The 25,976-nt window shown below is 41.4% G+C and overlaps 1 protein-coding gene across 1 annotated transcript in view; it reads right to left on the minus strand.

The window, feature by feature from the left end:
* The window catches only part of CPA6 (carboxypeptidase A6), a 116,130-nt gene that overhangs the window by 26,704 nt on the left and 63,450 nt on the right, over window positions 1-25,976 (minus strand). The window contains exons 3-6 of the mRNA XM_024207051.3: window positions 15,195-15,319; window positions 9,042-9,156; window positions 5,286-5,387; window positions 4,279-4,383 (exon numbers count right to left, since the gene is read on the minus strand). Of these exons, the coding sequence (XP_024062819.1) occupies window positions 4,279-4,383; window positions 5,286-5,387; window positions 9,042-9,156; window positions 15,195-15,319 (447 nt within the window). The remainder of the gene's footprint in view (window positions 1-4,278; window positions 4,384-5,285; window positions 5,388-9,041; window positions 9,157-15,194; window positions 15,320-25,976) is intronic.

A 25,976-nucleotide genomic window follows, 5' to 3' on the forward strand; every position in this document is an offset into this window, starting at 1 on the left:
ACTGTGTCGTGTGGGACGAGCTTTACACAAAGGAGACCGACTCAGACAAAGAGAGGCATTTTCTGATCAACAGCAAACTGCAGCTGCCTGTGGTTTCTAGTGCATATAAATATAAATAAATATCTGAATATTTAGCATCTTAAATACATAGGACAGTGTTGCTTATTCTCTAGTATTGTTAAGGACCAGATTGTGTCTGGCTGCCTAGTGTAAGCAGGGCAGGCAGGAAGGGTGCAAAAATCCACCATCTTATGCAGCGACGTTCAACTGCAATCCACATGCTGTCTGTGTTCCACAGGGCACAAGATACCCCAAAGTTGGGAGGATGCAGGGCCATGACCAGGTGGGCAGGGTGGACTATGCTGCAACCTCTGAAGAGGCGTAGCAGCAGTCATACTTTCCCAGTCTACTGTAGAGCTCCAGGAGAAATTCTACCTCCTTTAGGCAGAATTCCTCCAACATCTGCCCAATGCAGATATGTGCCTAATTGGCACTGGGCTGAGCCCTAACATGCATTGACTGTGATAGCCACGTTACCCAGAATTTAAGGATACACACAGAAACGTACTGAAAGGGTACCTCACAATAACGTTTTATGACATCACTTTAATACTAAAATAAATGATAAGAAATAAATACTTCATCTTTCATGAACACAAGTTTAATATTTGTTTTCATTCCAGATAAAATGCAAGGGAGAGGGGAAGGCAAAAAATGGCAGATGACAACAATCTGTCTTTCTGCTATCTACAGAACAGCAAGCAGCTTGATAATGCGGAGAATTACACCACTCTATCAGAACATGACACCTCTCCCCCTTTTCCTCACACTCTGAGGAGTCATCATTTTTTCTGCTTTAGAAAAGGGAGCATAAATTCTGACTCTGGTATATCTACACTGGTTAGACTATTTATTCATGACTTTCACCTTTTATTATCTTCAATAAGGACTTGTGTTCACTAGAAATTTAGAGAGTTAGAACATGACCTTAAACTAACACAACATTGACTACAATTTTGCTGTCACACTAGGCAGCCACAGGCTGTATTTAATATTATGTGAATGGGTCATGGGTAAAACTTGGTTCCAGTGGGATTTACTCACAACCAGCTGCATTATGTTAAACACAACTTGTCCCTGTGTGCCATGACAGCAAAGTTGTAGTCAGCATCACATTAGTTAACAGGACTCTTCAAGGTTGTGTTCTAGCTCAATGTCATTTTCTAGTGAAGATAAGTCCTTAATTGATCCTAGAGACCCTCCATTCCACAAGCTGACTTTTCATAGCTGAGAAAGCCTGATTGAGATGCCTTCAGTACCAATCAATGTTTTTCTCAGTTTGGACACATGGGTTGCTATGGAGCCCTCCCCTCACTATGGCCTGAACTTGCTGCCTCCAGTGTTCTCAGCTCTTGCAAGAATGGAGAGTAACTTCTCAGTTTTCTGAAAAGCAAATTATTACAGGGTGACTGGCCCTCTAAGGGGAGATGGACACAGCCCCACTATCCTTGCATTAGTTGGAAGAGCTCTCCTGGCCTTCCTGCCTGGGGTCAGTATTGAGACAGAGTGTATGGATGTCCAGAAAACTTGCCTCCTAATGGACTGCGTTTTCCAAAACTCAGATTGAACTTCGGAAGGGATGGACTGCCTGCTTCTGAGCTGCATACAATACACACTTACAGAGAGGACTTGCTAGCACAAGAGAATTGCAAAGAGCTGAGAGCATCTTGAAACTTGGAGTGTTTCTGGAGCTCTCATTAAAATGGCTAATCGTTTATTGGGAAAATGACATCCCAATCCAAATATCTCAAGTTCATAATTTTTTTGTTTTTGTTTACTCTAGCCAGAAACTGTGACTATAATGGAGTCCTTTCCTGTTGTGCTTTTCTAAAAATTGGGATTACACATTGCACTGAAGAAGGGGGATAGAGGAAATGCAGCATGTGAACAAATATGATGCATGAGAAAGAGTGACAGACACATTCATACATTCATTTACTCTAAGTAAATTCTGAGCTGTACACATTTTAATTAAGCACAGAAAGCATATGTTATTTAGTGAAACAATGATGCAAGCAGTCTAGTCTTCAACGGTCTCAAATAACAGGCAGAAAATTATGTATCTTTAAAAGAAACCTTGTCCTAGTTTCCTAACTGCAAAATGAATTTAAAGCACTAAATTAAAAAGGCACTTGAGGGAGTGCCTCACACTGCTTATTTGCTACACCCTCTTCTCCCTCATTTCAAGACTGGGACTTGGATCCCAATCCTGCAGGCTGCTCTGTACTTGCAAACTATTATACTAGCATAGAGTCCTATTAAAGTATGCCTTCCCTGCAGAGTAAACTCAGGTGATTGGCGCCTACTTATGAGTAGCAACACTGCAAAGCCATACACGTGTTACCATGTCCTCACTGGTGCTGCGCTTCCTCACATATATTGCTAGGACTTCTTGAGTCATATCATATGGTTTTTTGTGCTGCAATAAGCTGAACTTTTCTATAATTCTTTCCCAGTGAATTGTGGGAGAACTTGTCTGTCCTTCTGGGCATATGGGGGAATGATGGGAAGGCACTGGAGGATTAGCATCGCTTGAGTGGTTTAACCTGCTTTCTCACTGCAAAGTGGGTGGGTGACCAGCCTGACTGAAAGCCTCTCTTGGGCGCTAGCCTACAGCCCCACTGAGCTACCTGGTATAGGTTGAAAGTATCATTAAACTTGGATTTAGAGTATATTGTGTGTGGATGGGAGGGGGTAGGGGCAAGAACTGAAAGAGCTCAAGTTAGCACTGCAGTGAATACACTCTTGAAGTTTACAGGGCTATGAATGGGTGTGGGGGTCTGACTTTGTGTAGTGCCTTGCAGGATCAGGAGTTACCACAATGCTGATAGGTCGGAAAACCAGAGGCAGCTTTCCTGAGGAAGAGACAGTGTTGCTACAATGTGGGCTTAGAGGAGAACCAAGGAAAGAGGAAAATGTGTGCGATAGGAAGACACTTGCACTCAAAGTTACAGCAGTAGTTTAGGATAGTTTGTGTATGAAGGATTTTGAGCATTGTTTGATTCCATAAATCGTGCTGATCTAAAGTGACTAGCGTTTGGCAGGTAAGACCCTGGGCCTTAAATAAAAATCTTGCAAAATTGTCATATGTCTGAACTGAGCCCAGAGTGAGAATGAAAGTAAGTGGCGACATGAAAAAGAATACTGATGTACTGGAGCAGGCAAATGAAATGCTGAATTTTAATTGGTTTAATTTCCCTGCCTCATTGTTGAAGAATGACTAAGGGAATTGGAGTTTATTTGTGAGTATGTATGTGATGTTTAGACTCCAGATAAATCAAGGATTAAGGGAACAAAACATCGAGTGGGGTGGGGTCAAAGGGAAATTAATGAGACGTGTGTTCAGACAATCCAGAATTCATCATTTTGGACCACATTCATCCCTGGTGTTACTCCACTCACTCCAATTGAATTACACATGGGATGAATTTGTCTTTTTCAGGCTAAGTTTCAAGGACAAGGATATTGCCAGATTGCAATACACTACTAACAAAGGTTAGTGCTGGGCCTGGCATTGACTAATCTGGACCATTGCCAACATATCAGTCTCCATAGTGTGGGTGTTCTCAATAGACGCTCATTCCAAATCTCTGCCAATACATGTAGAGCATGTTTTTGTCATGTGTGCCTAGCTTTGTCTAGGGTTGCATGCAGGGGTCACGGCCCCACTCAGGTTTGGCTTGGCTGTCCCTCCATCAGGGCCGGCTCCAGGGTTTTTGCCGCCACAAGCAGAGGAAAAAAAAAAAAAGCCGCGTTCACGATCAGCTCTACCGCCGCCGCTTCAGTCTTTGGTGGCAATTCGACGGCTGGTCCTTCGCTCCGAGAGGGAGTGAGGGACCCACCACTGAATTGCCGCCAAAGAGCTGGGCGTGCCACCCCTCTCCGTTGGCTGCCCCAAGCACCTGCTGACTGGGCTGGTGCCTGGAGCCGGCCCTGCCCTCCATTATGACAGAATGGTGGCCAGACTAAATCTGAGTGGTGCTGTGACCCCACGTGCCAGGTCACAATGCCCAGAGCGGGGAACTGCACTGAGCTTTATGTTGTGGGCTGAGTGCAGGGTGAGCAAACTCTCTAATGCTCCTCCCGCACCATGGTCTCCCCTGTGCACTGAGCCCGCAACCCATCTACAATCTTCCTGCAATGCACTTGTGGGTCATGACCCACTGTTCGGTAAACACTGCTCTAAAGTAAAAATACTGTAAGGCATTGAAAACTTACTTCTTTTACAAACCATTGGCAGAAGGCAGGACCAATCCATTCTCTTGCATGAATGCCACAGTCTATCCAGACAGCTCTCTTGTAAGGCCGTGATCTTTTACCTAACTAAAAAAGTAAATATTCATTGTTACCACAGCAGGTCTTAGTGCTTATTGACATTTAGTGAGCAGCAATAGTAGAAATGAACATAGTTAATTAGCTACAATAGACATTTTGAACTTTTCTTGTAAACCGTTACAAAAGAGATACAGATCTGTTATTTTGGAATGGGAATTCTAGGTATCATCCATGCAGATCATTTCAAGGTTACAAACTGGAGAACTGAAAAAGTCACAGGAAAAGTCAGAGCTATCAACTCCTCTTATATTGAAGAAATAAGTCCTTATATGCCACTTGGAGCAGGGCTAGGACAATGTATTTTGGGGAATAATTTAAAGATTTTCCTGAAATCAGCATGTGATGTGAAACCAAATTTTAAGAAATTAGTGGGAAAGGATGCAAGGAAAACATAGAAGTACTAACTTTTCCTTTGTAGGCTTTGGCTAATTTTGAGCATTGAATCCCAGCATTTCATCATCAACAGCTCAACAAGAATTGTGTGGCACAATGTTCAGAAGAGGTCAAGGGTTTCTTGTGGTCCATCCATCCTTGAGGGTACTCATTCTATAAGTCAGCTATAAACACGGAACTTTCCAACTCCCTTAAAGCCAAATCTTGCTTGCCTTACTCACACAAATAATCCAGTAGATTGCAAAGAGAATACATACAGAGGTAAAGACAGCAGGATTTGACTCTTAACTTTCTAATGTGTGAACTATTTTCTCACAGGTTATTACATTGTTTATTAAGGGTCTGATCAAGGGTGGTGCTGAGTTCCCGCAAATCCTGCTGATTTCATTAGCAGATGTAGGTGCTCAGAACCTCTCATATAAATATGCTGTGTGGAATAGGTATTTGAATTTGGTTTCAGGTGTTAGATATAACTGCTTTAACTATTTACTTTTTACCTTTAGTACAAACAGAGGTCTCCCTTCATATGATTTTCCAACAGAGAACATATGAACGAGATCTGAATGGGTTTTGTTCAGACGATACATCCAACTTTGAATCTGAAAATACAGACATAAAATTGCTGTCTAAGTCATTAACACTTCTAGGAAAGAGATATTAAAGAGAAGGGAGAAAAAAAGGCTAGTGAGACCGTCAAGAATATGTTTTGTTTTCCAGTTGTGTCCTGTCTGTCACTTAGATTGTGAGCAATGTGGGGAAGGGAGTGGAACAGTCTTCTTTGTTCCATGTCTGCACAGTGCCTAGCACACTGTGGCCCGGAGCCTTTAATAGGGTTCATAGGTGCTATTTTAATACTACTTTTACTACTATGACTAAGCCCACAGTGTGTTTTTTTTTTTATTTGGTCTTTCATTTGTATTATCTTTGTGCTCTAATAAATGCTCTAGACCTTTTTGTCCCCCCTTGCTTCTTCAGTAACTTCAGGTCCAGTCTTCCCTCCCTCTAATTCCTCCTTGATGACACCTCACTACAACAAAGTGACCACTAGCCTCCCCCTTAGAAATCACCAAGAATTTGGGAGGGAGTATGTCTACCTTGAAGACCCCTCCCACCAAGAAGTGGTATGGAGGAAGCAATCTAGCTAGCTTCCCCCTGTGAGGCCAACTGACATTCCCTAAAGACATTAGAAGCTGAATGGAGAAAGAAATCTCCCCTCTGGAAGATGGCACCAGGTAAAGATGGAAAATGGGCTTGTTGGGAGAAGGGAGGGGAGTGGTAGAAGACACTAGTGTCAACAGTTTCATTTTTTGCATTGAGTAGATAGGATACTGCAACTAAACCTCAGGAGTTGCAGATCCTCACAAACTGAACTCAGTGGTTTTGTTTCTAGTGCAAACTGACATAGGTGGATTTCACAGAGCTCTATCTAACACCCTCTGTGCTGACAGCAGTAGGTTTTGTACTTGCATGCACATTGTCAAATGGGAGGATTGATTTTTCCTTCTTCCTCTCCCTACTCAATGTCTCAGGGCCAGATGCTGAAGAGGCTCTGCACGTATAGCTTCAAAGGAGGAGAAGCAACAGCAACAGGCCATGTCATAGTTTAAAAAAAACAATTTTAACAAGAAAATACGCAGACATTTTAAAACCTTGGAGCGTGTTCTTAAGTTGTTACTCAGAGAACATTCCCTTTGACTTCAGTGAGAGATTCATAGAATCACAGGATCATAGAAATGTAGTGCTAGAAGGGACCTAGTGAGGGCATCTAGTCCAGCCGCCTGCATTGAGGCAGGACCAAGTAAACCTAGACCATCCCTGACAGGTGTTTGTCCAACCTGTTCTTAAAAACATCCGGTGATGGGGATTCCACAATCTCCCGTGGACAATGATTCCAGACCTTAACTACCCTTTATAATTAGAAAGTTTTTCCTAATATCTAACCTAAATCTTCCTTGCTGCAGATTAAGCCCATTACTTCTTGTCCTACCTTCAGTGGACGTACAGAACAATTGACCACTGTCCTCTTATCAGCTCCCCACACAGTCTTCTTTTCTCCTGACTAAACATGCCCAGTTTTGTAAACCTTTCCTGATAGGTCAGATTTTCTAATTTTTTTTTATCATTTTTGTTGTTCTCTAGATTCTTTCCAATTTGTCCACATCTTTTCTAAAAACGTGGCACCCGGAAGTGGACACATATTCCAGCTGAGTCCTCACCAGTGCCGAATAGTGTGGGACAATTACGTCCTGTGTCTTACATATGACACTCCTGTTAATACACTCCAAAATGATATTAGCTATTTTTGCAACTGTATCACATTGTGATTCATATTGAATTTGTGATCCACTATAACCCGCAGATCCCATTCAACAGTACTATTGCCTAGTCAGTTATTACCCATTTTGCAGTTGTGCATTACATTTTTCCTTCCTAAGTGAAATATTTTGCACTTGTCTTTACTGAATTTTATCTTGTTGATTTCAGACTAATTCTCTAATTTGTCAAGGTCATTTGAATTCTAATTGTGACTTCCAAAGTGCTGGCAAACCCCTCCCAGATCTTGGTGTTATCCATAAATGTTAGAAGCATACCCTCCACTCTATTATCAAAGTCATTAATGAAAATATTGACTAGTACTGGACCCAGGACTGACTCCTGTAGGACCTATTAGATACGCCCTCCCAGTTTGACAGCAAACCATTGATAACTACTTTTGATATAGTCTTTCAACCAATTGTGGTCTAGGTGAAATTACTATAAGGTGGCTGCACATTTCTGCACATTGCTTATAAAAATGTCATGTGGGACTGTGTCACAAACCTTACCGATATCAAGATATAATTCATCTGAATAAGAGTGAATTTGGCTCCTAATAATAATTTAATTAATACAACCAGTGTCTATTTTTATTTCTCTATTGGTCCACTGAAATCCATGGGAGTTCTTCACATGGAAAGCTTGCAGGCTTGGGCCCTTAGTAGAGGAACCACTATCTGAATACTTTTATCTCTTTGGGCCCCATCCTGCAGACACTTAAGCATGTGAGAAAATTTTAATCACAAGTAAACCTGTGGACTTCAGTGAGACTTCTAATGTGAATAAGGTAACCACGCCCCCAGACTCTGAAGTCAAAAGAATTTAAACCAAAGTCATGTTAACAGTGACTGGTTTAAAACAAAGAAGTTTCTAAGGTAATTATTTAGAAAGGAAAAGGAACATAAGAACGTAAGAATAGTCATACTGGGTCAAACTATTGGTTCATCTAGCTCATTATCCAACAGTGGCCAGCACCAGATGCTTCAAAGGGAATGAATAGAACAGGGCAATTATTGAGTGATCCATCCAGTCTCAGCTTCTGGCAGTCAGAGGTTGAGCGATACCCAGAACATGGACTTGCGTCCCTGACCATCTTGGCTAATAAGCCATTCATGGACCTATACTCTGTGAATTTGCCTAATTCTTTTTTTAGCCCAGTTATACTTTGGGCCTTCACTAGATCCCCTGGCCACAAGTTTCACAGGTTGACTCTGCATTGTGTGAAGTAGTACTTACTTTTGCTTGTTTTAAATCTGCTGCCTATTAATTTCATCAGGTTACCCCAGCTCTTGTGTTATGTGAAGGGGTAAACAACACTTCCTTATTCACTTTCTCCACACCATTCATAATTTTATAGACCTCCATTATATCCCCCTTTAGTCGTCTCTTTTCTAACCTGAACAGTCCCAGTCTTTTTACTCTCTCCTTGTATGGAAGCTGTTCCATACTCCTGGTCATTTTTGTTCCCCTTCTCTGTACCTTTTCCAATTCCAATATATCTTTTTTGAGATGCCAAACCTTGAAAGAAAATATTATAAATAATAATGGATTTAAAAACAAACTTTAAAGGGTCTATATTTTTATTTTATATAAAACATTTAGAAAACTTGCTGAAAATGAATATGTATGTTTAACTTTTACTAGCATCTCTATTCATCAGGATCAGAACACACTTCTAACTAGATAGGGTGAAATCTTAGCCTTGCTGAAGTGAATGGGAGTTTAGATCAGTGGTCTCCAAAGTGGGGTGCGCGCAGGAGGAGCGCTTTATTTTTTTGCTTCATCAGGCGGGAGTCCGAGTGCCTTTTTTTTTTTTTTTTGCTTCGGCGCAGCAGGAGGTGCATGCTCAAAATTTTTTTACTGATAGGGGTGCGTGATCAAAAAAGTTTGGAGACTACTGGTTTAGATAACAGACACCATCTTCATTTTCAACATACTTCTTCCAGTGAGTGGTACACTTCATAGTTGTATCCTGGTACTGATCTACGATTCCTACATGATCGCAAACCACTTTGTTTTTCTATCACTTTCTGTAGATCAGATATAATGATCCTAGATTAAAAAGAAAGCAGCATTATTAAACAGCATGAATAAAATAGAGTGCAGTGCAAAATAAATATCAGATTTAAAGAGAAATACAGCCACAGTAAAATCGTGCTGATGTTACATCATCCTTTTTTATTTTAACAATAAAAGTTTGCAGGCTTATTACAATACATACTGCCAAATAAGTAGTCCAATTGCTTTGAAACACAACAGTGCTTTCAAAAACGGAGGCAGCTTGTTTTTAAGTGAATGAAACAGAATGATGTAAACAATTTACCCTAATTTAAGTGTTCAAGTTATGCTTGTATGGCAGCACTTGTAGCTTACTTTTATACTGCAAAATATGCATGCCTATGTTTTCTCTCCATGTAGAAGTGCTGAACCATACATATAGATACGGGGGTCAGACACAAAACAACAAGAAAACATCAGACTTGGGCATTGGAAATATTCCATCTAAAGCAAAAATGAATGTGTAAATCTTTTCCTTGGTTTATCATGTATAGTTATACTACAGTTCTTCTAAGAAATATTCATCTTGCAGTCAGTCATTTTAAAAGTGTCTAGCAAAAAATGAGAAACAAAAATTGCATAATGTAACCTAAATATACGGTCGCACACTTAGACATAGACAGCAAGAGGGGGCTGGTATTGAAAGAGAAATGCAGAAAAAAGCTTTTCTATTTTTCTGCCAAGACCAAAGAATAGCATAGAAAGGTCACTAACTCATGGAAAGAAGTCTATCCAACATGGTGCAGTGCTGTGATCTCAGCCATTCAGGGCCAGATTCTGATAATACAATAGCTTAAATCAGGGGTACCTTCGCTGAATTCAGTGGCGATATGATATGTCAGTATAAAATTAAGAACAGAATCAGGTTTTGAGAATTGTGGTGCTACTCTCTTGAACTGAGTTGCTCTAGCATTGCAACTAATGCCCCCAAGCGTCATTTTTATAAAATGAGGATGATGCTCAATCTTTTTAATTCTTAAAGCAGCAATGATTAATGCAGAAAAAAGAAATGCTCTATTTACTAATTTCATAAACTACTAACTATATCACTTTAATATGTAATCAGCATATCAATATGTGTACCAAAGTAATGGCTATCTATGTTCTTCAAATAAATATCTCAGGGAAGTAATATATATAATTATGACTGAAGGCTTCTCTACAGTCATATACACCGCTACCTCGATATAATGCGACCCAATATAACACGAATTCGGATATAATGTGGTAAAGCAGTGCTCCGGGGGGGCGGGGCTGCGCACTCCGGTGGATCAAAGCAAGTTCAATATAACGCGGTTTCACCTATAACACAGTAAGATTTTTTGGCTCCCGAGGACAGTGTTATATTGAGGTAGAGGTGTATTTTTAAGTAAATTCCAGGGTTGTAGCCTTGATTTTCTGAGCACTCTGAGCCCAGGCCAACAAAGCACTTAAGCATGTGCTTAACTTTAAGCATGTGAGTGATCCAGCTGAAGTCAGTGGGGTTACTCACATGTTAAAGTTAAGCACATACTTAAGTGCTCTGTTGAATCCTGGGTAGAACGTTCAGCATCTTTCAGGATCAGGTCCTATTTGTTCATCTTGAAGTGTGTGGATTTAAACATAACTCCCCATGTACAGATTTCTGTGTCTCAGAATGAGAATATACTATAGGGTCTCTTATTTACTTTCAGTCAGCACATACTATGTTTACTTATTGCAGCCCAGGGCTCTAACTTCAATTGCAATCAGATGTCAGGGACTGAATAGTCAACCTATACACGGCAGGTACAAGAGCCTGTCACCGGGTGACTGGTCCCTTTCAGAAGAAACAGATCCAGTTTCCCTGCGACTAATTAGCTGCTTGCAAGTGGGATCTCATAGAAGGCACCTGTATATATAACACCTCAGGCACTGGTTAGGACCAGGCGGAAGAAGAGACAGGAAGTGGTAGTGGTGGGAGGAGGAAGAGGGAGAGGAAGAGATGAAGAAGGTTCTCTGGAGCAAGCTGCATGAACCCCTTACAGAGCAGGAGTTGGGAGCTGCTGTGGGGAAGAGCTGGTGCAGAGAAAGAACTGGAGAGCGTTGGTAGGACAGGGCTGGCTGGAGCTAGGGAATCCTAGTGACTGAAAGGCTCATGTAGCAGCCCCTAGTTAAAAGGGAAGATCCAACTCAGCTAGGGCCAGGCTGAACATAGAAGAGAGTGATTCTGAAGAAGCTCAGTAGGGATAGGATTCCTGGGCAAAGGAGGCCTGGGGTATGGAACACTATGGGGAGCCCACTCGCAGGAGCTATTTGGGGATCTGTGAACTGTTTCACATTGAGAGTCCTGTGAATGGATGCACTTATATTAATAAATGATGCTTGGAAACAGGGCTCTTATTAGACTCCGAGAGAGATCTCATTCCTTTCCTGGGCAGTGATAGCCTTTAGTCTGTGGCGGAAAGAATGGGCACCTTGAGTGACTACAGGGACTGAAGAAGGAGAAATTGAGGCAGGACTTGCCTGTATTGCAGAGGTTAGCTGCTTGATGGTGCCCTGGTGTGGTGGGCCCTGTGACAGAGACTCTTCAGTAAAAGTTGATCTGGTGAATAGCCTGTTTTCATGGCCATTTATTGCCAGCTAAATAAGAGTTTGGTAAACTCAAGGGTCAGATAAAACTATGTATTATAGATGAGGCTAGTAATACTGCCTATTTATTTGCACATTTGCTGAGCCAAACAATAGTGTTCTTAGTGGCCAAGTGGAGCTTTCAGAACCCCTGTTGAATTTGGCTAACCGGCACTCCTCAACAATGTTTATCATTGTTTGATCTGCGCAGCAGCTGCAGCTTGGGTTGTCTTGAAGACCCCAACAGTGCTGGCTGACTGCACAGAAGCCTTGCCCAGTTCAGAATCAGTTAAGAACTGAACCACTGGGCGGCAATGGATCTGCGTTCTTGTCGTGCCACCTGTCAGTATCCGGCACAGTTCAGGAAAGCTAATGATCCTCCTAGCAAGCCGAATTCTGCAAGCTCATCCTTGAAGAATCCTGGTATTGCCACCTCCGGTTATCCTAAGAATGAGCAATCTGAGTCTTACTACTAAACATTGAGGGTTTATCGACAGCCAAGAGATCAATCCGCACTCTTGCTCACTGCCTATTAAAGTCGCCTGACATGTCCCATTATGAGACTTTGTTTTCACTTGCTTATATTTTTGACAAATTTTAACTGTTCTGGTTGAAATTTTACATGCCAGGTGTCTGCCTCAGGCTGAATATTTTTAGAAAGTTTTAGCCAGCAGTTAAGCTGCTTCTTAGGGTATGTCTACACTACCCGCTGGATCAGCGGGCAGCGATCAATCCAGCAGGGATTGATTTATCGCATCTAGTCTAGACGCGATAAATCGACCCCTGAGCGCTCTCCCGTCGACTCCTGTACTCCTGCGCCGCAAGAGGCGCAGGCAGAGTCAACGGGAGAGCGGCAGCAGTCAACTCACCATGGTGAAGACACCATGGTAAGTCGATCTAAGTACGTCGACTTCAGTTACATTATTCACGTAGCCGAAGTTGCGTAACTTAGATCGATTTCCCCCCCCCCCCCAGTGTAGACCAGGGCTTAGAATCAGACTAGTGTCAAATACATCGTTATATCATGTTTTTATACTATGTTAAAAAAAATCTGGCCTGCCTGCCTGCTTTGGAGCAGAGACTTGAAATCTGGCATTTGGGTGACCTGTGTATCAGGGATATGCTTTTTGAGCTTTCCATGAAAATCTGCCCAATTTAGGTCAAGTTATAAACCTTTTGAAAAAGTATCATTTTACACATGCTAAGTAGAGATTTCATAGAGCTTTGCTGCTGAATGGTCCAAAGACTGGTTGGGCAAGGAGACTGGGACTGAGGGCTGGTGGATGTAGATAGACTGGGACTGATGGGGTGAGAACACTAGGAATGGGGGCCTGTGGGGGATGGGGGAGGCTAGGACTAGTTGCACAAGGAGATTGGGATTGAGAATTGGGATGGAAAATAACAAGGGGAACAAAATATTGAATAGCTGCTCATTAAGTGAGCACTACACATCCTCTACACTGAATGAGGCAGGGGTCCTGTGGAAAAATATTATGTAATCGCTACAAAATTGGGAAAAACTGGCGAGGCGGTAGTACTGCTGAAAAGGATCTGGAGGTTATAGTGGATCACAAATTGAATATGAGCCAACAATGTGATGCAGTTGCAAAAAAGACTAATATAGTTCTGGGTGTATTAAAGGAGCATAATATGTAAGACATGGGAGGTAATTGTCCCACTCTACTTGGCACTGATGGAATACTGTGTCCAGTTCTGGGTGCCACATTTTGAGAAACATGTGAGTGAACTGGAGGGAGTCCAGAATGCAGAGCAACAAAAATGATAAAAGATTTAGAAAACCTGACCTACAGGGAAAGGGTAAGAGAACTGGGTATGTTTAATTTGGAGAAAAGAAGACGGAGGGGGCACCTGAGAGTCTTCCAATATGTTAAGGGCTCTTTACAGTGATCAATTGTCCTCCATGTCCAATGAAGGTAGGACAAGAAGTAGTGGGTTAATTTGCAGCAAGGCAGATTTAGGTTAGATATTAGGAAAATCTTTCTAACTATAAGAATAGGTAAGCACTGGAAAAGGCTCCCAAGGGATATTGTGGCATTCCTGTCATAGGAGGTTTTAAAGAACAGGTTGGACAAACACCTGTCAGGCATGGTCTAGGTCTACTTGGTCCTGCCTCAGGATAGGAGGCTGGCCTAGATAATCTTTTGAGGTCTTTTCCAGCCCTACATTTCTATGTAATTAAAAACTCTATCATAGTGCATATGCAGAACAGATGAATTCGGCATTTCCTAACTTTTGAGTGCTTGATTTTGCAACATCAATAATGTTTTTTAAAGTAGTTTTTTGATAACCATGACAGCACTTGTGGATCTTTTTTATAGACTTTTGCTGAGACAAGGAACAGCAGCAGGCATATGAATGCAAGAAACTGGACATGTCAATTCCTGTACAAAAATGTAACATAAAAGTTAAACATAATTATAAAAATCACATAATCATCTCATTTTTAAATGCAAGCAAAACTGCCATAATGTAGGGCCTATAGCAAAACAGCTCTGATCTCAGGCTACTAGACCTGCATACTTAATTGTTTTATATTTGCTTTTATTTTGAGGACTACAAATTTAGTAATTTGAGATCATTGTAATCTATAAGGACTACAAATTTAGTAATTTGAGATCATTGTAATCTATAAGAAATAATCATACTGACAGTTACTTCCCGTCAAAGCATACCACTTTGTGTACTTTACAAACATTAATATTTTATCCACACTGAGATAAGTACAATTAACCCCATATAGGACCTGATTCAACAAATTACTTAAGCACACGCTTAAGAATGTGAGTAGTCTATGGGCTTCAGGAGGGCTACTCATGTGCTTAAAGTTACATATATATATATATATATATATATATAACTTAGGTGCCTGGCTGAATCAAGGCCTTAACCACAAGATTACCCTTTCTCTCTACATGAAGAGTATGATCATTTTTGTGGGATGTGATCCTTATTCAGTCTTTGTTCTACATGACCTATATTTTGTGACCAGAACAGAGAGTTATAAAACAAATCAGTGTATTCCTTTATATAATTAAGAAGCATGTGAGCTCTCTCATTTATAGTATACTTTTAAGCAAACCCAACTCCTGTTAAGTGTATGTACAAGCAAAACAGACTATAGAATAGGAGCAGTAATTACCATATTTCTCACAACAGATACAATTTTATATGCATTTCAGAGACACTAGTCTGCACTCTAAAGGAGGCCATTTAATTAAACTGTTTGCCTGTGGGAGACTCTGTTATTCCATAAAATGACTGTCTTGTTGTGAATATCTAGCTACCTGTCAGACAAATTGAAAATATGCTGTGCTGTAACAGTATTTTTGAAACACGCTTGGTATTATAGACATAAACCTTCATTAGAGGTCAGATCCCACATTCCACCAGGATAACTCGCAGGAAGTGAAATGGAAGCTTACGTGTATTTGATGTTTGCTTGTTGCAGGTAGGGTAGCAGAATTTGTGAACTGTTCCCTGGAACATGTACATCTGTGACTGTACCCTCTGAGATGTGGAAGATGCTGCTGGGCTGCCACAGGTCCACCTGTAGTGCAGGAACCAACCTGTAATTCATATTTATTCAGTGTAGGTGGGGAAATCCAGGAGATAGCATGGTTGTAATTTTCTTCTATGTATCTAATATGGCATGTTGTTGTTTATTTAGCATTGCTGGAGTACTACTGCTTAGTGCACTGGTCAAACACTACTTACAGTAATTAGAGAATGACTCAAACTTTTATTTTTGAAACAAAAATGTTTCACTTTCAGTTTAACAATTTTTTTGACCTCTTCTTGATCTGAGCTACCTGGCATCATAATCCAAGAGATGTTTAAATATCCACCACTTTTCTGTATCAGATTTTTATACATTATATAGTAAATTTCTTGTCAAAATCCCTCAAAATCTTGCACATTCCCTCTGTATCAGCTTCCCTATGGTCAGCAACTTTTGTTTTCATTTTTATTTTTCAATAGGGCAATGCAAGGAAAGAAAACTGAGGAGAAATGGAAAGTGTTCAAAAATATATTAATATGGTGTTTGTAAAATGTATGCTAAAGTTCTGCAATGACATTTAGAAATAATATGCCAGAGGTACAACACAAGTTTCAATGCAGAATAGGTTAGCATGGGGCTGTAAAATAGGTAAGATTGTGTTCATACTCAAGGGTTATCTATGGTTTGAGTGTATGGTCAGGACACAGTTCTAACTCAGTGCTGAATGACAATATCTAGATGGTGCTGTGGTAGATAGGAAGAGTCCTACGTTGCCAAAAAAAATGTATATAGAAAGGTTACAAAATCAAAGAAAGATAACATATACCTAAGTACAAGTGTCTGCACCTCCAAATTAATCTGTAATTTTATTTTCTAAATATAAAAGAAACATGGTATATTTTATTTCTGCGCACTTTAGCACTGTTGCCCCTTTTGTCCCATGTGGTTAGCCAATATTTGGGGCCTTGTGGGATTGTTTCTTCTAGGAGGAGAAATCAATGATGAGTCAGGTATATTCTTTGGTGCAATTCTGTTTATATACAAAGAATATACACAAAGTCATTTTCTGCTGAACACAGTAGGTAGAAACAACAGCAAGCTGTTTCCTTGCTCACTATTTTCAAGTCTGACCCTCCAGTCAGTTCTATGCTCAAGGAGTTCTGTCTCTCCGCTCCCTCTCAGGGTCATGTTGATGACCACTTCCCTCCCTGCTGGCTTTTTGCCTCTAACACAAACACACACACACACCCCTTGGCTTCTGCATTTGGCACAATCCCAGGGAAATCCCTCAGACCACCTGGTTTAGCCCTGCTCTGGCTTTGCCATGTGACCCACGGCCTGGACAGCAATCTCCTTTTGTTTCCAGTTAACACTACATGAAGGGGCATTGAATTGCTCCTTCTAATTAACCTGAAAGAAAGATGCTTAACACACCAATCAGCTTTAACCAGGTCTGTGATTTGTTTTTAGATCAAAGAGCCATTTGTTGGGCACAATTAACACCTTCCAGCACAATAATATTATAATTTACTCTTAAAATCCAGACTAAGTTGTGTTTATTTATACATTCTGTAGTATATAAAGGTAATGGTTTGCTATACTGTTTTTTTAACTAATAGTTTAACTTTTTAAATTTATTGAATTAGGTGTGGCACTGCAAGTACCAAACCTTTCCTTGTCCATAAGATCATTATAGGATCTGGTTTCCCATGCCTCTGAGGAATGTCAGGTTCATAATACAACTATTGTTGTGATGACAGCTGTTAAAATGGCCTAGTGAAGAGCTTTTACTGGCACTTTTAAGCCTCTGATATTATGTAATTTATTGCCAGTAACAAAAACAATAGAGTTCCTTTCTTCTTGCTTTATTTATGTGTTCTATCAGTGTGCATGCTCATGCCCCCACACATACTCTAACCAACACTAAATTTGTTTAATACACTTTCAAATAGACCATTTCCACAGTCACTAATATAGTCAAGTATCAGAGGGGTAGCCGTGTTAGTCTGAATCTGTAAAAAGCACAGAGGGTCCTGTGGCACCTTTAAGACTAACACACCAATCGGCATGCTCCCAATACTTCTGTTAGTCTTAAAGGTGCCACAGGACCCTCTGTTGCTTAATATAGTCAAGTCACTTCCAGTGGAATTTTAATCACCAAATGTTTTGATTACTTAACTCCCAAGAGATACACTGACTAACAGGAGGCTATTTTGGATTTGTATTAACACCTTAGCGAACGGTGGGGTATTATACATGTTCAATGCTGGGAGACTGGATGTCAGTAGGTAGCAATCTGACTTCTCCCTTCTTGCACAGATGAAAAACACTGAACGATGGACACCAACCTATGTGCTAATACTCTGATTGAAAATAATAATAATAATAAAACAATGGAAGGCTAAGCTGCAGTAGAGGACAGAAGAAATGATTTAGGCCTCGATCCTGCCAACACTTTCACAGCTGAGTTTCCTCTCAGCATATGAGTTGTCCCACTGAAGTCAGTAGAACTACTTGTGTGTGACATTATTCACCTGCAAATGTGTTTGTAGGATCAGGACAGTAGACTGATGAACATCAACTCCTCCTGTCAGGTAAGGCTTTCTAACTTCTATTATATCTGGGTGGCCAAAAATGGGGGAGCCAAAGCCATCTTCTTACTGCCACCACTCTCTACTATGTAGAAGTGGAGTTTGGAGTTAGTGGTGAATCAGGGCCAGCGTATTTAGAGAGTGAGCACATAGGAGGCCTATGAATTCAATAGGTTCTGAATGCAGTCCTGTCCTGCTGTCCTTAGTTGCACTGATAATGGGCCAATTAAAGGATAAGGGGTATGTGAGAGAGTCTCTAGGGCTTCTGTAAGGACTTGCATGGCAACCAGGAAGAGGCAAAAAGTAATTAAAGCTTTCTTTAATATATTAGACAATAACTGCTCAATAGACTCTCTACTTTGTTTGCTTTTCAGTGAGGCTGGTAAAGAGAAGTGTTACATAGTTAGTGACTCAACCAGTTGCAGTGACCACAGTACCAATTGTAATAGAATACTAACAATACATAACTTGCAGGTTCAAGTTGCACAAATCTCTGGGAAATTGTAACATGTTAATGATCTTGCTGCTTTATTGCAACTGGTATAATTTTACACAAGGTTTAATCCTGTAATAAAGATATTTCTTCTGAGAGTTACTGAATAAAAATTTAACTCAATTGTATCCTAAATAAATATCTATTTTTACAGGCATGTATAAGCATCACAAACCTAAATGTATATGAAAGATTTGAAACAGGTACCATATAGGGTCTTGAAAGAAAAAAAAAGTTTCTTACTAAGCTTTAGAATTCAGACTTGATTCTTATTTCAGAGTTATCTCTGCACAGCACCAAAACATGGAATATCAAACCACTGAAGCTAGTAAGAGTTTTGCCATTGACATAACAGAGTGGAACCAGGCCCCCTCAGCATTTGGGAGCCAGCTGAATACTTTCACCTGAAACAGGTATTTCTAGTTGCTGTGTTGTATGAATGCAATATATGTACTTTGTGGACTGAGACTTTCCTTCTTTATCTTACACCTTCCTGTTTGTTGCTTTTCCTGCAGCAATCCTTGCCTTCTACCCCCTCACTATTTAAGTTACATTCACTTATGCTCCCTTGCACTCATTCATTCTGATTTATCACGATTTAATTTATTCCAACACCATCATGTCCCCTCTGAATTTGAAACATTGTGTGGATTTCTGATTTACCCGTGTGTAAGTTAGATCAGAATCAGGTTTGATGTCTACAGCATCTAGCTACACATGTACAAGATGCTTACTTTGTCTGGAACTCTGCTAGGGAGCTGCATCCACTCTATGCCTCTGGCGTGAATGTCTCCTTGGGCAAAGAAGGCAAAGCAGCATTTATACTGAGTGGCTTTTCAAGCAGGCATTTATCCTCTGAAAATTCATTCAGCATTTGCCTTAGGAACTGCAAGGTACCAACTGATCCTTTCCCCCTACAAGGTACTGTCTAAATTCCCTCAGCAGCAGAGCCAGGATCAGTTCAGGGATTACAATGTGAGCAGCTGCTGTAGAGGCAAGACAAATAGAAGGGAATGGGGGCGTGGTTGCTAGGTCTGTTACTTCGGCCCCTTCTGTTACCCCAGGGAGGGCCTGTGTGCGCTTGTATATTTTTGTAAAAGCTGTTGGAGAATCAGGGTAACTCCATCTGTTACACCAGAATTACCATGGAACAGCAGCTGCAGTGCTCAGTTTACAGATGCAACCCAGAATATCTGGCAAAGAAATGGCTAGAAAGTCATTGGCTTGGAGGAGAGCAGCAACTGGCCTTAAAGGTTCAAATGAAGTAGTTCTTCATTAATGATATTCACCAAAAGGGTCCCATAGCAGATAAATAGCTGGTGAAAGTAGGTCTGAGAATCAAAGTAAACTTCAATTGTCTGGAAAACACTTTGGAATGTGGCATTTGTTCCAATCAGTCAACTGGATTAAAACCATTTATCCTGGGCAATGGAGAGCAGATGGCAGTGGACAATCAACTGAGATATGTGCTGCAGAGGAATACTGGAAGGATGACAAAATGGCTGTCAATAAGCTAGATACATACTGCAAAAAAATTGTGAGTTTTCATTTGAATTGTTAAAGAATTTGCTTTCAACATGCTGGATTCCCTAGTCTACTAAGGTCACTTAGTGGTGCAGAGTGGATTTAAAAGTGCTGGAAATATCCAGTGGAAAGTTCCCCTGGTATAGGGGAACTCAGCTGGGATGGAAAGCTAAAGGGGGCAACTCCACCACCACCAGCCACCTCTCTCTGCACCTCTGGCATAGGGGAGGGAGAGAACAAACAGGTCAGGTGTGTTCTAGGCAGTAGGTGTGCACAAGGCAGGGATGTGATGGAGCAGAACCCCCCCCCCACTTAATCCTTCACTGGCATATTGTCCAAGGAGCTTATACCATTGGCAGAAGTTAGAGTGGGTCCCCTTCTGCTCTAGTGGGGCTGGGTGGCCAAGGATCAGGGAACTGAAGCCATCTCCCTAGTGCAAACACTTTTAACTATGTCCTTCTGCAGTTCTGAGGTAATGGTGAATTAGGGGCAGTTTATTTAGGCCTCCCTTGTGCTCACTCTCTGAATAAGTTTACTAGTGGGAATATTGGCAAAACCAGGGGATTTTAAGCAAGTATTGGAGAATCTGTAGCAAGCAAGCAAGTTTTGAATTGTAAGGCTGTGCATTCTCACTAGAAACCTGATTAACAGTTATGCTCATCCAGTCAACACTCTGTAGTCTGTGTGTCCAGTCAAAGCTATCCAACTCAGTTTCCAATACTGGATACTCACAATGAACTGCTGATAAAGAAGCCACGGGCCAAACTAAAATGAATAATAAATCTGAGGAAGTTGTGATTTGCCCAAGGGCAATTCATGGTCAGAAAGTTAAAATGTGTGGAATTAATTAATTGGCATGTATTATTCACTCAGTAAAGACAGTGACATTTGAATCATGATAGGGACTACAAGCCCTAGTCAGGTATTGGTCCGATTGTGCTAGGCCCTGTACAAACACTGATCAAAAAGGCAGTCCCTGCCCCAATCAGCTTCAGATGCTCTGGTTGAAACCAAGACATTTTAAAGATACACTAAAGAAAATAAAAAAGACAGCAAACTCCAAGAGTACCCTGCTTGGAATTCTTAGTCCAGGCTTCTGTAAGCAGACATTTAAGAAAGGATTTCCTTCTTGTTGGGCTACTCTTGCCACCAAACTATTCTATTAATCCTAGATCCAGAATACCCTTTCAAAACCTGCTCTAAATTGCAACTAGCTGGCTTTGATAGCTCTGCAAGTGACCAGCCAGCTTGTTCCTAGGAAAATATAGGCTGTGTCAGTGCCATCCTCTTTCTCTCCCCCCAGTTGCATTTTTTTTAATATCAGGTGTAGTAGCCTACCAGCTTGTATGGCAGCCCTGCCATCTCCTTCAGCTTTCCTGTACAGGTAAACTTTTATTTATGTGTTCCTGAAACTAAGCATATAACATAACAGAGTATGCCTAAGAGTGCTGGAAAACAGTGTTCTTCTAATTCAGCAACCCACAGAGAGTAGAAGAGATGCCCAGCTTTACATTATGATTTTTGTTTAGGAAATGTCAGTGTTAAGAACAGTCATTTAAACAAACAAGCAGAGACCACCCTCTGCTCCCCAAACCTCCCCCACAACAAACTTTTCCACTTCAAGAAAAATGTTTGTTTTTCCTTGTTCTTGCCTTTGTCCAGGTCAGTGGGTCATACAGGGTTTGTCTACGCTGCAGTTCGACACCTACGGCTCACTCATGTCAGCTGACTTGCACTGCAGGGCATAAAATTGTGATGTAGATGTTCAGGCTCCAGCCAGAGCTCTGGGACCCTATAAGGGGAGAGGGTCCCAGAGCCCAGGCTTCAGCCTCAATCTAAACATCCACACTGCAGTTTTAAAGCGCTGCAGCCCTAGCCCAAGTCAGCATAGGCCAGTCATGCGTGTTTAATTGGTGTGTAGACATACCCATAAGAAGGGGTAAATTTGCATTTGTTTCATGCTCAGCTCATGGATAGAAATCACAAGCACCTTTGGAATGTCTGCTTGAGATAGAAGGACAGTGCTTTGTAGTAGGACAACCAGAGACCCTGCTGTGTCCTCTACAAGACAGTAGTGTTATAGCCATTTTGGTCCTGGGACATTAGGGAGACAAAATGGGTGAAGTAATCTCTTGTATTGGACCAACTTCTTTTGGTGAAAGAGACAAGCTTTTGGGCTACTCAGTGCTCTCCTTCAGGTCTGGGAATTAATGGGCCACTTAAACTTGAATGGTCCCTATATGTGTGTTAACTAGGTATGCTAAACCAGTGGTTTTCAACCTTTTTTCATTTGTGGACTCCTAAAAAATTTCAAATGGAGGTGAGGACCCCTTTGGAAATCTTAGACATAGTCTGTGGACCCCCCCTGGGGTCCACGGACCACAGGTTGAAAACCACTGTTCTCTGGTAACAACAGCCTTTCGTGGACCTCTTAGACGTAGTCTGCAGACTCCAGGGGTTTGCAGACCACAGGTTGAAAACTACTGTGCTAAACAATCTGTTCCACCTTGTATTTAGCTGTGACTTTCTGACTACATTTCCCAGACCTGAAGAAGAGCTCTGTGTAGCTTGAAAGCTTGTCTTCACCAACGGAAGTTACTCCACCTTATCTCTACAAAAGAGTACACTTGCTTGAGCTGGATGGAGATGAGTCTACCTTTAATTCTGCAGGCTGTACAAGTAGGTCAGAGCCAAGTGATAACAGGTATCTGTCCCAAAGGCTTAGAGGGAATTGGTCAGGATGAACAAAGAACATACAGGGCCCAAATTCAGAAGCCCAAATCCTCAGGGACACCAGCCAGGAATGGTACAAATGTGGCTTTAAGCCACCTTCTCTCAACCAGGACCCAAGTTAGCTAGGGGTTGATTTGGTCCCGACGTTGCTAGAGCAACCTGGTGGCTAGGGTTCACTGGAGCACAGTGTGCTTTAGGCATGCCTCTCCTGGCTCAGTGTGTCCCCATCACTATGAGTCCCAGGATGGGTTCTGTAGCACTTAGGGGAAGGATGGTGCATTGGTTAAAGTCCTAACCAATAAGTCAGGAGACCTGGGTTCAATTCTGTACTCCACCATAGGTTTCCTATTGGGCAAGCCCCTTTGCCTTTCTGTGCTTCAGTTCCCTATCTGTAAAACAGGGATAGTGGTGGGGTGTTGTGAGAATAGATACATTAAACATGGTGAGGCACTCAGATACTACAGTGATGGGGGTCATACAAGTACTTAGTGTAGACAGAGCTGGCTCTGTACTAGCTGAAGGTTCCCTCATGCAGCCAATCCTGGGCTGACCCTTTAGGGCAGCTTTACATCCCATTTGTGCCAGACCTCTGGCCAGAATGAGGTCTTGATTACCCTGAGCCTGCACTGCATTTGGGACTGAGGGAGGGCTTTTAAGTTGTGCATACACCACTCAGAGTAGACTTGGACCCTAGATGGGATTTTCAAAAACCCAACTCCACTCCTTTTAAAGGCAATGGGAGCTTTAGCATTGACTTTAGTGAGAGCACAGTTAGACAAACATTGGATACCTTTGAAAAGCTCACTCATGTGTCTAATTCCTAAACCATCACATAACACAGGCCAGCCTGTGGCCCTGATTCAACAGCGTCCATAAGCACACTGCTAACTTTAAATACATACTTAAATAGCTTGTTGACTCGGGGGCTAAGTGGCTACACTTTTTGTTTCATAACTTTCTGGCCCATTTCTGTCCTGGTGGTGGTGGGGCAAACCAGTAAGTAAACACTGGGTTTCTTTAACTCCGTTTTTAAAAAAGCACTTGTGTTCCTGAAATAGCTTAAAATTACTTACTAAGGACCAGATTTTAAAAAGTATTTAGGTCCTGTACACAGGCATGGCTGCCCTGTAGTGTCCCCTGCTGACCAAGCCTGTCTCTGCTGAGGTCTAGAAGACCAGACATTCAAAACACTCTTTCTGCGGTCCAGTTTATTAGGTCCTGTACAAAGACTTTCAAAACGGACCTCAAACCTACAGTCTTCATCCCAGTTCCAGTTGGTCCCGGACCCTCCTCCCTGAAGGTCTACTATTGCTTTAAAGTTCATTTCTTTTGCTCCACTTCCAAGGTGGACACAGTGCCTCCTACTTGGGAGTCTCTCTGCCTGAAGTTTAGCCTTCATCACAGGCCTTCCCCAATGATCTTTTCCTGCTGAAGACACCTTCTTACTCTGTGCAGATATTTCCCTAGTAGTTGTTTCCTCCTTTTATAAGGCCCAGATCCCATCCCTTCAGCCCAATTGGGCGACAGGTTATCAGTTCAGGTGCACTGGACTCTGCTCCCTCTTAAAGGGGCCAATCATCCTGTGATAGTGCCTAACTCCCTTTGATTTCAATAGGCGTTAGATGCTTAAATACCTTTAAAAAATCTGGCACTAATATACCTCAGTAAACCAGGTTATTGTATCAAATACTGAAATAGTGCTGGGCAAAAATGTAAAGTTATTGGTGTTTGTAGTTATTTTAATTAAAAGTGTGTTAAATCTGGAAATGATTCTGAGTTTTATTACACTGGTTCCACTTTTTTTTCCCCTCGAGGCACAGAGGATGTGAGTAACATGATACTCAGGTGATATAAATTTACAACCCAAACCAAAAAATATTCAAAGTAAATGCCTTTTAAAACACTTCTGAGTTCTTGTGTTTAAAATGTAGTAATCTGAGACTCTCTGAAGGCCAATATAAGAGAATACATAATTAAAGTAATTTGTACATTACTGCTATAGCCTACAGGTTTTCTTTTCTGTGTCTGTCACGTGTTGATGGATTTGTAGAAACAGAAATATGTCAGTGTCTTGTTTTTTCTTTTATTGTACATGAATGTTTGTTCATACATTGGTTTCTATTTTCACTTTCTCAGTGTGCTATTAACAATCTGGTCATGTTTAGATGCAGTGCTCAAGAATGAAAGTTCTTTCTTTCTAAGGTAGGATTTGTTCCTGCTCTGAGAACTCGTGCACACTCTCTCTCCGTCTCTCTCTGAATGATAAGTTGGGGTGGGAAGACCAAGAAGGATTGCAGAACTCCCATGGTCTGATTTTCAGAGGGGCTGACTACCTGCAGCTCCAACTGACTTCTGATGGATTTGTGCACTTATGAAAATAGGCCATCAATTGTGGAGGGGTTTGGAAAAAGACAAAACTGGATTAGTGACTGGTATATCCAGGACTATGTAAACTCACTGACATCCCTAGTTTGCCCCTCATATAGATGGGAAGTGAGGTAGCTGCAGAGGGAACTGCAGCCCTGAGACTTCGAAAGCAGCCAAGCTTAGCTTGTTTCCACAAGCTGGGTACAGGGACCAGGATTTGACCCTGCAGGTGAATATTACTGTATGTAGGTACATATTCATTTATTAAACAAAATCTTCCTTTCAACCTTTTTAGTTTATTACATCGTCCTAATCAATCACTTTCTAATTAACCCGTCAGATTCCAGCGCACCTTGCCAAAATTGTATTACCCTGTTGTAAGAGTTACAACATGTGGTTATTCAAGTTTCTACTGCTCCCACTTTGATGGAGATGGGAGAAGGAATCACTTTCTGTGAGCCTAAGGGAGCATGTAATGAGAGAGTTGGGAGAGGTGCTTTGTGGGGATTGCTGTAGTAGAAGAAAGAAAAACACAGAGGAGAACAAAATAAAAATGCAACCAGAAACCCCAGAAGTCCAAGGGAGTTGTGGAGGTTGGCGTTTGCTTTACTTATCTATTTATTGCCACTGGCTATTAAAGTTATTATTTATTTGTATTACAGTAACATCCAAAATTGCTAATTAGGACCAAAGCCCCATTGTCTGACTGGTAGCTACTGTAGAAACATAAACAGACTTTTCCGTGCCCTGAAAAGCTTACCATCTGAGACTATTCACAAGAATCCACCTCCAGGTACCTATAATGCCAGAGTTCAGTGCATGTGCATGGTGGTCCTCTTCCCACATTATCTTGTGTCACAGAGGGCTGTGAGTATGGATAGGAGGAAGGTTCTGTGCATACCTTCTTCCTTCTCTGTGACCATGGTCTTTGCTGCTGGCAGAGCAGTTCCTACCCGTTGTTAAGCTCTGCCGGAGAGGCAGCATTCTGGACAGTGCT

Source organism: Terrapene carolina, unplaced genomic scaffold (assembly GCF_002925995.2).
Source record: "Terrapene carolina triunguis isolate 2854851 unplaced genomic scaffold, T_m_triunguis-2.0 Scaffold58, whole genome shotgun sequence".
Taxonomy (NCBI): Eukaryota; Metazoa; Chordata; order Testudines; family Emydidae; genus Terrapene; species Terrapene triunguis.